We start from the raw sequence: 18,066 nt of genomic DNA on the forward strand, positions 1-18,066 counted from the left end.
CAATAAAATATTTGCTTTTCCAGACTCATATCATGGTTTGACAGACTAATGTTTGGTCACGTTAGATTTTCTAAAGATAGTGATGGTAACAAATCTGTCAAAACATTTATAAAATTGCATGTATTGTTTTTCATCTGTCACTTTAAAATGTTTAAAGTTTCAGAGAAGTATCAGGAAGAAAATGCTTCTCACTATTGATAGATGGTTTTGTATCTCAGCTCTTTGAAAGACTGTGCACAAAGTTCTTAACTTCCAAAATACCTCTTATAACCTCAAATGTTAACAGCCCTTCAGCAATGATATGTGCTATTTGATTTTTCTGGAAGAATGTGATCGATGCCATATTTATCAGTGTGTATTGGAAAAATGATTTAACCTAGAATCTAATTGAATCCGTGCACTAACAAGGTAATTTGTGATGAAATTCAGCCATTACCAACTTTGTGTACAATAAAGTTTCCATTTTTACAGCATAATAATTAAAAATGTTTTTCGGTTTTATGTTTTCAGAAAAGGTTTATAACACATAAAAGGGGAGTTTGGGGAAGCAGGTTGTATTTTGCTTGACTTGAAATTCTTTTAATCCTTATTCCTAAGTTCTTAAATAAGAATTCTTTCACCTTGAAGAGGTTAAACTTTCCTTTATTGCAACCAGGCCACTTGGCAAACATTTCTTCTACTTTTGTGTCTCCTTTTTCTTCTCTTTCTACTGCTTCTCCTTCTGTGTTTTCTACTTACTATTATATCAGTTCACATTTTATATCATATATTTCATATTTTAACAGCAATTTAAAAAGTCATCCTTAACCTGTCATATTAGCACACAATGTATTATCCAAGAATGGTTTATTATAATGTACTTACAGTAGGACCCAAATTAGAGGTTTAAGTTAGATCCTTCAAAATTATGGACTTACTGATTCTAATAAAATAATGATAGTGGCGGAAGATTAGAAGTCATGACTTAGGGGAATTATTCTTCTCCTTGATTCCCTGCTACTCATTATAGTCTAAGATGACTCTGCCTGCCATCACCACTAAAACTCTAGAGATATACCCTCCTTGTAGCTTATGTGTTTGTTTTTATGAGGGTGACCCATCTTAATTGGAGGTAATCTTGAGTAGTCCCTTAGGAAAGCCCTATTATAATTCCATTAAAACTGTCGGGTATTTTAAATAGCAAATTCAGGCCTTTCCTTTCAACCCTAAAAATAAAATTGTGCTTTCTCTGAAATATCAGATCATATCAGATCATTAAAATTAAACTTTAATCTCACCATTCTAGCATTTTATTTGCATCTTAAACTATATTGTGTCAGCTGGGTGCGGTGGCTCACGCCTGTAATCCCGGCACTTTGGGAGGCCAGGGTGGGTGGATCACAAGGTCAGGAGATAGAGACCATCCTGGCCAACATGGTGAAACTCCTAAAAATACAAAAAGTAGCTGAGTGTGGTGCCGTGTGCCTGTAGTCCCAGCTACTCGGGAGGCTGAGGCAGGAGAATTGCTTGAACCCAGGAGGTGGAGGTTGCAGTGAGCCTAGATCGTGCCACTGCACTCCAGCCTGGTGACAAAGCAAGACTCTCAAACAAAAAAAAAAGTGTCTTTTTATCCTCTAAAATTTGTCATCTAAGTCTTTTGTTGTTGTTGAAACACAGTTTCACTCTGTCACCAGGCTGGAGTGCAGTGGCATAATCTCGGCTCACTGCAACCTCTGCCTCCCAGGTTCAAGCAATTCTCCTGCCTCAGCCTCCTAAGTAGCTGGGATTACAGGTGCCTGCCACCACACCCAGCTAATTTTTGTATTATTAGTAGAGATGGGGTTTCACCATGTTGACCAGGCTGGTCTTGAACTCCTGACCTCAGGTGATCCGCCCACCTTGACCTCCCAAAGTTCTGGGATTACATGTATAAGCCACCACACCTGACCTCTCTTTTAAGTCTTAATGTGTCTGTCTGTCTGTTCATTGGTTTTCAAAGTGCAGTCTCAGTCCAGCAGCATAGCATCATGTAGGGCCATGTTGGAAATGCAGGCTTTTGGCTCCTACTCACATCTACCAATCAGAAACTCTGAGGAGGGCCCAGCAGTCTATTTTAAGAAGTTTTCCAGGTGATTCTGATGCATCCTAAAGTCTGAAAGCCACTGCATTAGATCAGAGTATAAACTAAGAGACCACATATTAGAATCCAGTTGAATGAACTATGTTTTAACTAAAAAATACTGAATCTTCACATTAGCGTGGCATTTATAGCAGTAATAATAACAGCAAGCACTTACATAGTACTTTATGCTAGGCACCATTATAATTGCTCTCCATATATTAACTCATTTAATCCTGAAACCAGCCTGTGATAATAGGCACTATTTTTAATCTCCATTTGACAAATGAGGTAACAAAAATATTAAGTAACTTGTCCAATGTCATGCAGCTGATAAATGTTGAGTCAGGATTTGAAGGGAGCAGTCGACTTTCAGAGTCTCACCACACAACTCTGTACTTTATAAGTTGTGTATCACCGTTTTTATTTAGACTAGAACAGCACCGCACAGTACAACTTTCTGTGATGATCCACACGGTGCAGCAGCATAGCCACGAGCCACATTCGGCTCTTGAAATGTGCCTGGTGTAATGGGGAGATAGATTGACTTTTTTATTTAATTCAGTTTTAATTAACAGATCTAAATATGAATCGCTACATGTGTTAGTGTATTGTGTGTGTAACAGCAGCTTTTTTATCTTAAGAGAAAAAGCATAGAAAGTACATGAAGTTTGGTCCTGTTCTAAATTGGATAAAGCAATTTAGATAATGGGGGGGGGTATCATTTGTTTAGTCAGAGAACATAAGCGAGAGTAAAACAAGTGAGATTATGAATCCTGGAATGACTGAAGTGTGAATTACTACATTAAATTTAACAACTAGGAGTTTTGTTAATTTGGGGGAATAAATATTTTCCAAATTGTGATGTTATTCACCAAAATATATATATCCCCTTCACATATGTGCTGAAAGATAAATGTGAGAAGCAATACAGTCATGTTTTTATGATTTGTGATTTCAGCTTCAGAAGTTGCTTACCATGGACCCAATAAAGCGAATTACCTCAGAACAGGCTATGCAGGATCCCTATTTCTTAGAAGACCCACTTCCTACATCAGAGTAAGTGGCCTAGTTAACTCACCAACTTGATGGAGTTTTTGGAGTATGCTTTCTTCTGGTTGTCAACTCTAAGTGGCTCCTCCTTTTATATGGGAACCCAAGGAAATCCTTTATGACAAGCAAAAGTGAGCTTTGTTGATTAGAGTGTCATTTGGGGCTTTCCGGTGAAGAGGCGTTCCTGTTCATCTCTGGCTTTATGAGATGCTGATTGCATTAGTGTCAGCAGTGATCCAGCTATTCAGTGACAGGCTGGTTATGCATGCTGTAGCTCCTTACTGTCTGCAGTTACAGTTTCATGTTCCAAAATTGCAAATACCATTCCCAAATGTGTTCCCTATACCATCTTTTGTTTTATTAATAAATGTAGTAGGAAGGGTAAAACAAAAATTGTCTTTGAATGGTGACACATATTTCAGCTGGACTCTGTATTTTGGCTGGAGTGATAGAAGAGTAATGCTGGGATAAAAGAAGACAGCTGAATCATCCTCGATGATTATTGATCATTTGTATGCAGCTCGAGTCCTCGAGTAGCCTGCTGTAATATTACTGGTTACAAAGAAAAGATTTGTTTTGTCACAGTTACATGAAAGGTGCTTATATTTGCAAATAGGGAGACAAAGTTCATCTTAAAAAGATTAAAATGAGAATTTCCTAAATGAAGCATTTGGAATATTGATGAGTATACCGGAAATGGTTTTTCTCTTTTTCTTATGATCAGTGTTTTTGCCGGTTGTCAAATCCCTTACCCAAAACGAGAATTTTTAACGGAAGAAGAGCCTGATGACAAAGGAGACAAAGTAAGTATTAAAGTACTGTCGGCAGCTTCTTGCTTCGTGAATGCCTCCGTAACGTTTTCCGTTGTGGGTGTATTTTGTTCTCCCTCTGAGCTGAACTTTTTCTGTTGAACCAATTGAGAAGAACCAGCAGCAGCAGCAGGGCAATAACCACACGAATGGAACTGGCCACCCAGGGAATCAAGACAGCAGTCACACACAGGGACCCCCATTGAAGAAAGTGAGAGTTGTTCCTCCTACCACTACCTCAGGTGGACTTATCATGACCTCAGACTATCAGGTATTGCAAGTTCATTTTGTATTGACTGCATGTCAGTGTTTACATGTGGGTTTATGATTGTGGGAAAATGTGGTTTAATTGAGAAATACTGGTCTGTATAGGGAAATACATTCACATGAAATGTTATTGGCATGGAAAAGTCCTGACAGTGGTATGGTAGCAAGGGGTTAGACTTTTGAACCGGACTTGGAATGATCAAATACAGATTATGCCATTTATTAACTGTGTGACCTTGGACAAGCAGGATAATATCTCCTGGCTTTTTTTCATCTGTAAAATGAAACTAGTAAAACCTTCCTTGCAGCTGTTGTCAGATTAGACATAAAGTGTCTTGACACCTGGCTTATGGTAGGAGCTTGATATCTATTGTTTTGGAACAGTATTCCACAGTGATCAAGAACATAGGCTTTCAGATCCCAGTCTGGTCACTTCTCTGTATCCTTGAGTAAGTGATTCAGATGTTCTGTTTCCATTTGAGACTATGGATAATGATCAGTGTGAAGCTGTAGTAAGGATTAAATGAGGTGACTCTGGGAGGTTAAGTGTTGTAGCCATTTCAGGAAACTGAGGCTCGTAGAGGTTAAGTAACTTTCACATGGATCCCCAGCAAGCCAGCTGTAGATGCAGGACTCACACTTTGATCTGACCACAAAGGCTGTTATGTTGCCGACTTAGGGATCCTGTCATGGCATTGTCAGTCACGTTGTGGAAAGACCTTCTTTGAATATTGTATACCACCTCCTCTTCTCTTCTGCTTATTCTAACCATATTCCCAACTACACTAGGTTTCAGTGTGGGAAGGATACTGAAAATTTGACCAATTAGAATTATTTACACACACAAAAAAAGAGAGAAAGAGATGTTATTAAACTGATAAGGTCCCGAGTGCTCGTTGCTGTACTTTCAGAATTAGGTATTAACTCTTTCCTTTGGTTAGGGGAGAGTCCAGCCCATCACACCATGGAAATCATTGCTGTTATGAGTCGTAATTCTCTTCCAGTTAGCTAAACAAGGACACCAAGGGCAGACAGCTGTGGGAGTTGTTGGTTCCAGTATCTTTTTCTCCCTTTCCAGATGGGAAGAGTGCGTCTCTCTTGGCTCACGAATGTGTTTGCACACTAAGGACGATGGCGTCCTTAGAATGAAGCAGAGCAGTGCTCTGACCTTTGCTTCTGGAGCCGAGAAAGTGACGCCGTGCTGCTTTGTTGGATTGCTGTGGTTTTTTGTGGATGATTTTTAAAATAGTATTTCTGACTATAATTGCATGTGTCCACTCTTTTTAAAAATGTTACCTTTGCTAGGATTGGCAGAATTTGGAATTATATGACTTATTAAATATGCTTTCAAAGAGAAAAGTATTAAGTTTGGGTAGCTGGAGTGCAGCGGCGCGAGCGTGTCTCACTGCAAGCTCCGCCTCCCGGGTTCACGCCATTCTCCTGCCTCAGGCTCCCCAGCAGCTGGGACTACAGGCTCCCGCCACCACGCCCAGCTCATTTTTTTGTATTTTTAGTAGAGATGGGGTTTCAGTGTGTTAGCCAAGATGGTCTCGATCTCATGACCTTGTGATCCACCTGCCTCAGCCTCCCAAAGTGCTGGGATTACAGGCGTGAACCACAGCGCCCGGCCCAGTTTTGGTTAATCTTACAGTGTTTGTCTTCGGAACAAATAGTATGAGAGAGAGGTGTGAGAATGGGAATAATAATCTAACAGATCAAAATTAGAGAACCCCAAACCATCACATTCTTTCTCTTTGTGCCATTTTAGGATTGAGAATACCATCCTTCTTACACGTCTGTGGTTATATTTTTACTTTTGTATATAAACTTGTAGCAGAAAATAAGATTCAGTAGTTTAAAGGGGCCAGGCACCGTGACTCATGCCTGTAATCCCAGTGATTTAGAAGGCTGAGGGGGAGGATCACTTGAGGCCAGGAGTTTGAAATTAACGTGGGCAACATAGCCTGACCCTGTTCCTACAAAAAAATTTTTAAAAATGAGCTGAGCATGGAGGTGCATACCTGTAATCCTAGCAATGATTATACCGTTATACTCCAGCCTGGGTGATAGAGTGACACCCTGCCTCAGAAGAAAAAAAAGTAATTTAAAGGGCATAAAAATGTATTAATGCCAAAGAAATGGATTCTGTGATACCTTCTCCTATCATATTCATTTTTATTCTTTAGTCATGTGTGTTGGGGGGAGTTTTCTACTGAAGAAAGCGTGTAAATAAGCTTTAAATTTTTTATGTATACATCAAGTTCCCGTGTAAACATCTCAAGCAAATTTACCAAGTAGATACAAAGCAGTATAAAAAGGGGTTACTCCTATAGAAAAAAATGTATTTGCACAGCATAGTAATAAACCTAGGCTTAATATTATTTACTAGCAATATTTCTGACCTTCCTCAAGAGAAGAGGATGTTAAAATATTTGGGGCTTTTGTCTTTCGTTATGAAGTTAGTACGCAGCACAAAACCTATACATCCTTTCTTCCTTGAAACATAATGACGCTTCAATCACACACAAGTTTTGCTGCTTGGGATTGAGCTTCCCCTAGCAGCACCTGAATCACACTTCTCCCTCATCTCCTTTCCAGCGTTCCAATCCACATGCTGCCTATCCCAACCCTGGACCAAGCACATCACAGCCGCAGAGCAGCATGGGATACTCAGCTACCTCCCAGCAGCCTCCACAGTACTCACATCAGACACATCGGTACTGAGCTGCATCGGAATCTTGTCCATGCACTGTTGCGAATGCTGCAGGGCTGACTGTGCAGCTCTCCGCGGGAACCTGGTATGGGCCATGAGAATGTACTGTACAACCACATCTTCAAAATGTCCAGTAGCCAAGTTCCACCACTTTTCACAGATTGGGGTAGTGGCTTCCAAGTTGTACCTATTTTGGAGTTAGACTTGAAAAGAAAGTGCTAGCACAGTTTGTGTTGTGGATTTGCTACTTCCATAGTTTACTTGACATGGTTCAGACTGACCAATGCATTTTTTTCAGTGACAGTCTGTAGCAGTTGAAGCTGTGAATGTGCTAGGGGCAAGCATTTGTCTTTGTATGTGGTGAATTTTTTCAGTGTAACAACATTATCTGACCAATAGTACACACACAGACACAAAGTTTAACTGGTACTTGAAACATACAGTATATGTTAACGAAATAACCAAGACTCAAAATGAGATTATTTTGGTACACCTTTCTTTTTAGTGTCTTATCAGTGGGCTGATTCATTTTCTACATTAATCAGTGTTTTCTGACCAAGAATATTGCTTGGATTTTTTTGAAAGTACAAAAAGCCACATAGTTTTTCCAGAAAGGTTTCAAAACTCCCAAAGATTAACTTCCGACTTATGAGTTTGTTTTTATTTTCAATCTATGACTTGACTGGTATTAAAGCTGCTATTTGATAGTAATTAAATATGTTGTCATTGATATAAACCTGTTTGGTTCAGCAAACAAACTAAAATGATTGTCATAGACAGTGTTTTATTTTTCCTGTTGGTGTTGCTGATTTGTGAGCATGCTTTAAGATGAAAAAAGCATGAATGATAACTTCCTTAAAAAGGTGCGGCATCCAATTCAAATATTTTCGTCCTGATTTTAAAGCCGGTTGGTGCAGTGCTATTAAGATTTTGTTCAGTTAATTTTCCTTTTGAAAACTTGTTCGCACGTTGTTTAGGGTGCCCTTACTTCAGCAAAGGAGAAGGAGTAGGAGAGCCTTAGAATTTTTGAGGAAAAAAAAAACCTATAACATACAATGTACTGTATCAAACTATTTTACATGAATGACACAAGTATTCTGAATAAAAAATAATTGAACATTGTTAAAAACAAGGTGTTATGTAATAAATTTATTTTTCATAAATCAAAACGTGGAGTCAGCTGTATTTTTTATATGTACAAAGGGTTTTTGTTTTCATTTTAAAATGTGTGTTAACAAGTAGCCTCTGAAGAAATCTCTTCACTTTTCATTAACGTTATCTGTGTGTCTGTCTCCATAATGGAGTACTGACTCGAGTCTTAGATATGGATCCTTTTTCCTGTTACGCTCGGTACCGTAATGTAAGAGAGGAAACACAGACACCTTTCTAATGGGAAGATATTATTGGTGAGCCTTCAGTTGCTGGAATAATTCCTAATCTGTGTTGTACTGAGAAGGATTTGACTGTTACATCCCTAATAATCCGTTTTCCTCCTCCAGAAAATACAGAAGATTAGGGAAAAACTAACATTTTTTTCTTAAAAACCCAACTCAATGATATAAAAACATTCTAAAACAAAATAACTGAGGAATCTCTGTCCTTATAGTCCTGACAATACAGTAGTGGTAATTTCTAGGAGCTGAATTCATGTTTCCATTTTAAGTCCTCCTGCCCCAACACATCCTCAGGATGTGTGGATCTGGCTATGAGGTCACCTCCTGAGTCCTCGGGAGCGCTCTCCTCGCCCTCGCGCTCCCCTCTCTTGGCGAGGTTCCTTCCTTCCTCACTATGCTTCGTCTTACGACAGTGGAGTGAAGGCTGGAGGGGGATGGACTTGGTCTGTCGGGATTGATGTTCTTTATGCTTCTGTTTTTCGTATCGTTTTTTGGGAGGGAGTTCGGGCGATCTTCATTTCTTTCTTTATATTTCGTTATGCTTTCTTCTGTCTTCTTCTGTATTCCTTCCATTCCTCCCTCCTCCTCCTCCCTTCCTTTCCTCCCTTCCTTCCCTCCCTCCTCCTTCCTCCCTTCCTCCCTTCTCCCTTCCTCCCTTCCTCCCTTCCTCCCTTCCTTCCTTCCTTCTTTCTTTCTTTCTTTTTTTGAGACAGTCTCACTCTGTCACCCAGGCTGGAGTGCAGTAGCACGATATCCACTCACTGCATTCTCGGTCTCCCGGATTCAAGAGATTCTCCTGCCTCAGCCTCCCAAGTAGCTGGGATTACAGATGCCCACCAACATGCCCAGCTAATTTTTGTCTTTTTATTAGAGACGGTTTCACCATGTTGGCTAGACTGGTCTCTAACGCCTGACCACAAGTGATCTGCCTGCCTCGGCCTCCCAAAGTGCTGGGATTACAGGCATAAGCTACTGCACCCAGTAAAATTTCTATAAATTTTACCTCTCACTGTGGCTTCTTATTTCCTGTCCATTCTCATTGTTTTCTGATGTTCCTTCTGCCGTTGAAGCTGAGGTGTTCCAAGCTTAGTGGAGAATCCTGGAGAGTATTTTTCTGCCCTTCAGCGTCTGGTCCCAGAGGTTAGAGTTAGGATGGAATATGTGAAAACTTCATTTTTAACAAGCTCTTCAGTAGGTTCTGATGCAGTGGTCTGAGGAATATATGTTTAAAAAAAAAACAGCCCTAGGGTCACTCACCTTCAGGCTGGTCTAAACATTGAGCAAACATGAGCAGCAAAGTGGCTTTGAGGGAGGGCTACTCCACCCACGAGTTTCCTATGTGAATTTCCAAAAGCGAAACCCATTCTAGAGTGGACCGTTCCACTCTCAATGGTCCAAGAGCCTGAAGGCTCAATTCTCAGATTTTTGTTTCTCTGGCCCCATTCCCTGAGTGATCCTGCCCCGTCTCCTCTCCTGTCATTAAACATGGAGGTGACCATTGAGTGCACATCCAGGTGCCTTTCTCCCTGAGCACCAGGTTCCTGCATTTACTTGCATCTGTGACAAGTACCATCCACATCCACGTGCCTGCCAGCATTCTCTATTCCCTCCCCGGCTTTGTCTACATAACACTTAGACCTGACTGATGACATCTGTTTGCCAATTTTGTGTATCTTCCCAGTGGAATGGAAGCTCCCTGAGAGGTCCTGTTCCATCTCAGACCTGGCTTCTCGATCTACACTTGTGCCCTGGTTGCTGCCATCCAGGCTTGTGACTTTAATAGGAAGATAATTCCCAGACTTCTAATCCAGACCTCCCTGTCCTGTAATCGTAGTTCACTGTAACCTCAAACTTCTGGGGTCAAGCGATCCTCTTGCCTCAGGTTCCTGAGTAGCTAGGACTACAGGTGCACACCACCACGCCCAGCTAATTTTTTTTTTTAATTATTTTTTGTAGAGATCGGGGTCTCACTGTGTTGCCCAGGCTGGTCTTGGACTCCTGGCCTCAAGCAGTACACCCGCCACAGCCTTCCAAAAGGCTGGGATTACAGGCATGTACATGCCACCCAGCAAGACATGCTAGTAATATCTTGGCAATGTGAAAGGATGAGTGGAAAACACTATGGTCAAGCTTATAACCTCGAATTGACAAGAGATTTGGGTAACAAATACTTACTGAGGCTGAACAAAGTGATGGCCACTTCATGCATTGAGGTATAATTTCCAAAAGATGTGTCATGCTCTGGCTTGGTCACTTGATTGAATTCCATATGCGATTTAATGTATGCCATCATCAGTACAGAGAGGGCCTAATGGGTAGGTGTGCCATGAGAATCCAAAGGGTACCTGGAAATCAAGTGGAGGTAAGAGAGCTCTGTGTATATTATTTGGGATATTATATTCACCAAAGGTTGAGGTTTCAGAGATCAGACACTATCCATGATTGATATAGGGGGTTTTCAGGACACTCCGTAGTCTCAGAAAGGACGGAAGTTGTTCATTCTTTCATTCCATTTATTGCATACCTACACTGCCCTGGGCACTGTGGCTGCTGTAACGGAGGACAAGGAGGGCTTGTTTCCTGTACTCATGCAGAGTGTATTTTAGTGATAGATGATAAACAGTTAAGCAGTAGATAAGAATAACAATAAGGTCACATTTTGATGAAAATCTTTGTAAAAAAGGCGGTGAGGTGAGCGACAACGTCTTTGAGGGCCGGTTTTAAGTAGCATCATCAGAAGTTTCCAAAGAAGTGATACGAAGTTGGTGCAAAAGTAATTGCAGTTTTTGTCATTGAAAGTAATGGCAAAACCGCAATTTCTTCTGCACCAACCTCATATTTGAGATGAGAAATACGAACAGAAATATGAAATATTTGAAATACGTGAAATTTGCACATAGCTTTGCACGCGAGAGCAACCAGTGTAAAGACCTGCTGCAGTGACGGGTGTGGGGTATTGGTGGAAACAAAGGGAAGCTCTGTGCCAGAAGAGAGTGGCTCCGAAGGGGTGGGTGAGAGAGGAGTTAGAGAAATAGGCAAGAGAGTATCCTGCGTTGTGGGTCGGTCGGCACGTGGGGGAGGTGGCCACTCACCAGCGGCTCCAGAACCCGTGGACGCTCCAGGTGCTTAACTCCCACTGCTGAAGATGGCGTGATGCTTGAAGCCACAGCCTGCACACCTTCCTCCGCCATGGAACTGAACTCACCAGCCACTTCCAAGCGGGAGAGAGCTAATCCCTGCTCCCTGGCCTCCACCATCTCTCAATATGATCTCACTTCCTACCTGGCCTCCCCTACACATGCCGTTCTGTGGTCTCTTCCGCACACACCAGCGAACCTTTGTAAGAATGTCTTCATTAAAAAAAGAAGAAAAAAAGGCCGGGCGCGGTGGCTCACGCCTGTAATCCCAGCACTTTGGGAGGCCGAGACGGGCGGATCATGAGGTCAGGAGATCGAGACCATCCTGGCTAACACGGTGAAACCCCGTCTCTACTAAAAATACAAAAAATTAGCCGGGCGAGGTGGCGGCGCCTGTAGTCCCAGCTACTCGGGAGGCTGAGGCAGGAGAATGGCGTGAACCCGGGGGGCGGAGCTTGCAGTGAGCTGAGATCCGGCCACTGCACTCCAGCCTGGGCGACAGAGCCAGACTCTGTTTCAAGAAAAAAAAAAAGCTAGTAAAAAGGAATTTCAGGAGATAACATTTTTTAAAAAAATAAAAAGCAATGACTTAGGTGGCCTCCATCACACTTAGAATAAAGTTGGAATTTCTCAGCACTGCCTAAAACATTCCAGTTTGGCAGCTCTCCCCATTCTCATTTCCCACCACTCCCCCGCCCAGTAACTGCACTCCAGTTACCACCGCATCCTGGCTCCTCCTCCAAAACGTCAGGCGCCCGCCTGTCTCCAGGCTTTTGCTTGCTGTGCCTTCTGCCCGGAATTCCCTCGCCCTGGATTCTGTCTGGCTTGCTCAGTTCATTTAGCTCTGCTCAAATGGCACCGCCTCAGAGAGCCCTCCCTCCCTACCCTTTCCTCAGCCACAGTGTGTCTGCTTTTCCTGCTTCACTTTTCCTCAGAGCAATGCACTACCTAGCATTTTTATGCTTGTGTATTTTTTTGTTTGGGTATTCGTTTACTGTCTGCCTCTGGGAAGAGAACAGCAATGGGGGGAAGTTTTCTTGGGGGAGGTGGGGATTGGTGTGAAGCATCAGAAAGAACACTGGGTTTGGAATCAGAATCCTAGCGCTTGGCCCTGTCTGTTACTTACTGTAAGACCTTAGTCAAGTCATTCAACTTTTCCAAGTATCTGTCAATCATAAGGATCAAAACTGACTTTCACACTGAGTCGCAGAAATGCTGAAAGGTACTTTGTAAAATAAACTATAAATCACTATTCAAAGTTTCATAATTAACTTTTTAATCTCAGATAAACCCTAAAGTAACTGTGCCCGGCACCATGCCAAGCATCTTACACATATTCTATTCTAGTATTATTCACAAGAACTTTTTGAGTCAGGGATTATTTTCCCCATTTTTCAGATGAAGAAAATAAAGTTCAGAGAGGCTGTTCCCTGCTCAAATCCAGCTGCTGGTAAATCCAGATGTGAACCCAGGTCCTCAGCTTCCAGGCCCCAGAGAAAGTAATAAGCTGTGATGGTCATACTGGGTAAAGTGGCCACAGTTGCCAGATTGCAGAATGTCTCCTGGACAGCAACAGTCAGAGATGAAATCAGTAAGCTTGGAGGCTGCCAGAGAGAGCTGTCTTATTTACAAGTAAGGTGATTTCTTAAGTATGTTTTTCCATTTATAGTACAAAGTATATAAATTTGTGTTTTACTTGTTACTGACTCTATCTGTTAAAAGCACACTTCAACAGTTCTAATGGACTTTAAAATGGATGCTAATTCAGGAGGCCCCAAAATCAGCTTGACGAATATGCAGTAATTGTTTTGCAGTTGAGTTTCTTCATTGGCAGAAAATATGCTAAAATAGACAACTAGCAATTTTCTCTGGTTTAGTATTGATCAAAGGTTTTCCCTGTGCCAAGTTCTACTGCATTCCTCTTGTGCACCCCTCCAAGTCCCCCTTTGTCTCCAGCCACTGCTACGGTGACTAGTCCTACACAGGCTTCCACCAGGTTTGCGCAGGTGCTTTGCCTTGAGCCCACATCAAGTGTGTGTCCCTTCCTGCCACAGAGTTTCTCTGATGCTTCAGTGTGGAATGTCCACAGGAATCTACTCTGAACTCAGGAATGCACCATCAGGATATGACAGGGAGCTAAAGCCCATACGGTTACCTTTGACCAATGGATTAAAGGAGTCAATGGGCAGATGCTTTGATTCCCAGAGCAGAACTGTTTAGAGATGCATTTCATAAAGCTTTTCAGAAGGTCCTGGCAGAATGGAGCACCCATTGTACATTGGGCTGGTCAACTAAATAAAGCATCCTTGCACTGGTTTCCTTTCTTCCTTGTTCTCTCCCTTATCTCATACTGCTGCTCCCTAAGATCACACTTGCAAGTAAATCACCTGCATACAGTCCCTTGTCTCATGTTCTGCTTCCAGGGTGGAATCCAGGCTAAGAAAATTTGTATTTAAGCGAGTCCTCAAAAATAGCAATAAAGAACTTGTTGCTGGTGGGAAGTGAGATCCCAATTACCAGAGTTTTTCCTGTGTTCATTTGGGATGAGGTACAGGTGGAAGGGGAAACATGCTACAGATGCTGGGTGCTTCAGCAGTATGAAAACAATATTTAAAAGACTATGGAATTGGCTGGCTTTCGTTAACTTCTTCAAAAGACTTGAAAAAAAAATATGACAAGCCTAGGTAAGCCAATTATCAACCTGAGGCATGCTTGAAAGTCAGAGGGCCAAAATGGATGGTACACCAATGCAAACAACGTAAACTGCACCAAGTAATAGCTCCAATTACAGCTGCTGTGCCAGATGTGTTGTCTTTACTAAAACAGATGAACACAGCCTCTAGCGCTTTGTATGTGGCTTTTGATGTGGCAAACACATTATTCCCTTCTACAAGGAAAATAAAAAACATGTTTACATAGGAAGGACGATAGTACAGCCTCTCTTTTACTCCCAGACTATATTAACTCTCCTGCTCTTTGTTATAATATAGCCTGCAGGGGAGTGCTGCTGGAAAGATGGCAGAATTGGAAGCTATCAGGACTCTATCTGTCCACCTGGACAACAATTGTACTGGCAGGAACAGTCTCAAGTAACCACTTTGGAACTCAGTTTATTTGAATACTCAAAACTTCCAGGGAACAGCTTAGCTGGTAAACTGCAGTTGATGTCAGCCATCAGTGTGGTGGCAGGCAGCTGGGGAATGGCAGCCCATATCTCTGGCATATCTTGCTGGAGCCATGACAGGCAATAATGACCTTATCCTTCAAATAGTGGGGTTCTGTGTTCTCACGGGAGTGCTGTTTGATCACTGATTAATGAGTAAAGACTTTGGATCTCATTGTATGAATTCCTCCCAGCTAGAAGCAGCTTCCAGGAGATTTAAAGGAACTATACCTGTTTGTTTGTTTGTTTGTCTGTCTGTCTTTGGACATTCAAAAACAAGCATGTATATGGGGAAATTTAGAAAGCCAGTATGCATGCCTATGGAAAGACACAGGCTCAGAAAAGACATGAGAAGACATTAAGCTTTCACCTCAAGCTGATCCCTGACCCAAATATACCATACAACAATCAAAAGACAGCAAACCCTGGATAAGAGGGAGAATCTATTTTCCAGAGTTTCTACATCATAAGAGTCAAATATCCAGTTTTCAGAATGAACAAACAAACAAAAAGGCATACAAAGAAACAGAAAACTATGGCCCATTCAAAGGAACAAAATAAGCTGACAAAAAATATACATGAAACTCAGACATTAGACTTACTAGACAAATACTTTAAAACAACTGTCTTTTAGCTGGGCATGGTGGCGCACACCTGTAGTCCCAGCTACTCGGGAGGCTGAGGCAGGAGAATCACTTGAACCCAGGAGGCAGAGGTTGCAGTGAGCCAAGATTGCGTCACGGCACTTCAGCCTAGTGCAGAGAGACACTCCAACTCAAAAAAAAAAGAAGAAAAGAAAAGAAAAACTGTCTTAAGGATTCAAAGAGCTCAATGAAGACATAGACAAAGATAAGCAGAAATGGTGCATGAACAAAATAAGAGTATCAACAGAGAGAAATTTTAAAAAGGAACCAAAAAGAAATCTTGAAACTGAAAAGTATGATAATTGAAATAAAATATGCACTAGAAAGTTTCAAAAACAGATTTGAGCAAGCAGAAGAACCAGTGAATTTAAAAGTTAAATTTCTATAAACTTAATTAGATTGTTACAACTCTAAGATGTTACATGTAATCCCCATGGTGACCACAAAGAAAATAGCTATAGGGTATACACAAAAAGAAATTAGAAGGGAATAAAAGTTTCACTCTAAGAAATCATCTTTTTACTAAACATGTAAGAAGGCAGTATTACAGGAAATGAGAGAGGTAAAAGTCATAAGTTATGTAGAAAACAAATAGTAAAATGTCAGAAGGAAGTCTACCTTATCAGGAATTACTTTAAACACAAATGGATTAAATTCTCCAATGAAAAAACAAGGATTGGAAGACTGGATTTTTAAAACATAATCCAACTATATGTTGTCTATGACACTAACTTTAGACCCAGTGACACAAATAGGTTAAAAGTAAAAGGATGGAAAAGGACAGTACATGCACATAACCATCAAAAGAGAATTGGAGTAGCTATACTAATATCTGATAAAATAGACTTTAAATTTTAAAAAATTATGAGAAAAATACATATATTACATATTAATAAATGTATTGATACCACAAGATACATAGCAGTTATAAACATTTACACATCTAATAATAGACCTTCAAAACATCCTCTGTGCTCCATCTATTCATGCCTCCTCACCCTAAGGGTGGCTCAAAATAAAACTATTAATGTGTACATCAGATTAATATAACAAAAGGGAAAAACCACATGATCAGGTCAATTGATGCAGAAGAGGCATTTGACAAAATCCTGTATCTTTCCATAATTTTAAAAAAACTCTCAGAAAACTAGTATTATAGGGAAAATTCCTCAATATGATAAAATACTTAAACATGATAAAAACATGTTCAATATTGTACTCAAGGATGAGAGACTGAAAGCTTTCCCTCCAAAATCAGAACAAGACAAGGGTGCCTGCTTTCACCACTTCTATTCAACATTGTACTAGAAGTTCTAGTCAGAGCTATTAGACAAGAAAAAGAAATTTTAAAAATTGAAAAGGAAGAGAGGAAACTATCTCTAATCACAGATGACATGATGTTATATATATAGAAAAGTCTAAAGAATCCACAAGAAATCTATTAGCACTAATAAACAAATACAGGAAAGTCTAACGCCCTCACAAAGTCAACACACAAAAATCAGTTGTATTTCTATACACCAGCAGTGAAAAATCCAAAAAAATTAGGAAAGCAAGTTGAATCCCATCAGCATCTAAAAGAATTAAATGGGGCCAGGTGCAGTGGCTCATGCCTGTAATCCCAGCACTTTGGGAGGCTGAGGCAGGCAGATCACTTGAAGCCAGGAGTTTGAAACTAGCCTGGCCAACATGGTGAAACCCCATTTCTACTAAAAATACAAAAATTAGCTGGGTATTGTGGTGTACACTTGTAGTCCCAGCTACTTGGGTGGCTGAGGCACAAGAATTGCTTGAATTCAGGAGGCGGAGGTTGCAATGAGTAGAGATCATGCCATTGCACTGCAGCTTGGGTGACACAGTGAGACTCTGCCTCCAAAAAATAAATAAATAAATAAATAAATACTTAGGAATAAATCTAACCAAGGAATTGAAAGGCTTATACACAGAAAACTACAAAACACAAATTATTTTAAAAGTCAGGAAATGGGGCAGAGGTTCCAAGATGGCCCAATAGGAACAGCTCCACTCTGCAGCTCCCAGTGTGAGCCACGCAGAAGACGGGTGATTTCTACATTTCCAAATGAGGTACTGGGTTCATCTCACTGGGGCTTGTCAGACAGTGGATCAGCCCAAGGAGCAGGGTGGGGCATCAACTCACCCAGGAAGGGCAAGGGTTGGGGGAATTCCCTTTCCTAGCAAAGGGAAGCCATGACGGATGGTACCTGGAAGTTCGGGACACTCCCACTCTAATACTGCACTTTTCCAGGGGCCTTAGCAAACGGGCACACCAGGAGATTATATCCCGCCCCTGGTTCAGAGGGTCCCACGCCCACGGAACCTCGCTCACTGCTAGCACAGCAGTCTGAGATCGAACTGCAAGGTGGCAGCGAGGCTGGGGCAGGGGCGTCCACCATTGCTGAGCCTTGAGTAGGTAAACAAAGCAGCCGGGAAGCTCAAACTGGATGGAGCCCACCACAGCTCAAGGAGGCCTGCCTGCCTCTGTAGACTCCACCTCTGGGGGCAGGGCATAGCTGAACAAAAGGCAGCAGAAACTTCTACAGACTTAAATGTCCCTGTCTGACAGCTTTGAAGAGAGTAGTGGTTCTCATAGCATAGAGTCCATTCACAGCATGAGAATGGACAGACTACCTCCTCAAGTGGGTCCCTGACCCCCGAGTAGCCTGACTGGGAGACACCTCCAAGTAGGGGCCGACTGACACCTCATGCAACTAGGTGCCCCTCTGAGACAAAGCTTCCAGAGGAAGGATCAGGCAGCAACATCTGCTGT

At 41.5% G+C, this 18,066-nt stretch overlaps 1 protein-coding gene across 3 annotated transcripts in view; it reads left to right on the forward strand.

Moving 5' to 3' along the window:
• Window positions 1-8,109, forward strand: part of CDK8 (cyclin dependent kinase 8) — a 152,175-nt gene extending 144,066 nt beyond the window's left edge. For 2 of the 3 annotated variants that reach the window (XM_030922241.1, XM_010360186.2), the window contains 4 exons: window positions 3,060-3,157; window positions 3,876-3,954; window positions 4,073-4,231; window positions 6,826-8,109. In XM_030922241.1, the coding sequence (XP_030778101.1) occupies window positions 3,060-3,157; window positions 3,876-3,954; window positions 4,073-4,231; window positions 6,826-6,951 (462 nt within the window). In that variant the 3' untranslated portion in view covers window positions 6,952-8,109. The remainder of the gene's footprint in view (window positions 1-3,059; window positions 3,158-3,875; window positions 3,955-4,072; window positions 4,232-6,825) is intronic. The other variant, XM_010360187.2, reaches the window with a different exon arrangement.
• The last annotated feature ends 9,957 nt before the right edge of the window (window positions 8,110-18,066 follow it).

Source organism: Rhinopithecus roxellana, chromosome 18 (assembly GCF_007565055.1).
Source record: "Rhinopithecus roxellana isolate Shanxi Qingling chromosome 18, ASM756505v1, whole genome shotgun sequence".
In the NCBI taxonomy this organism is placed as follows: domain Eukaryota; kingdom Metazoa; phylum Chordata; class Mammalia; order Primates; family Cercopithecidae; genus Rhinopithecus; species Rhinopithecus roxellana.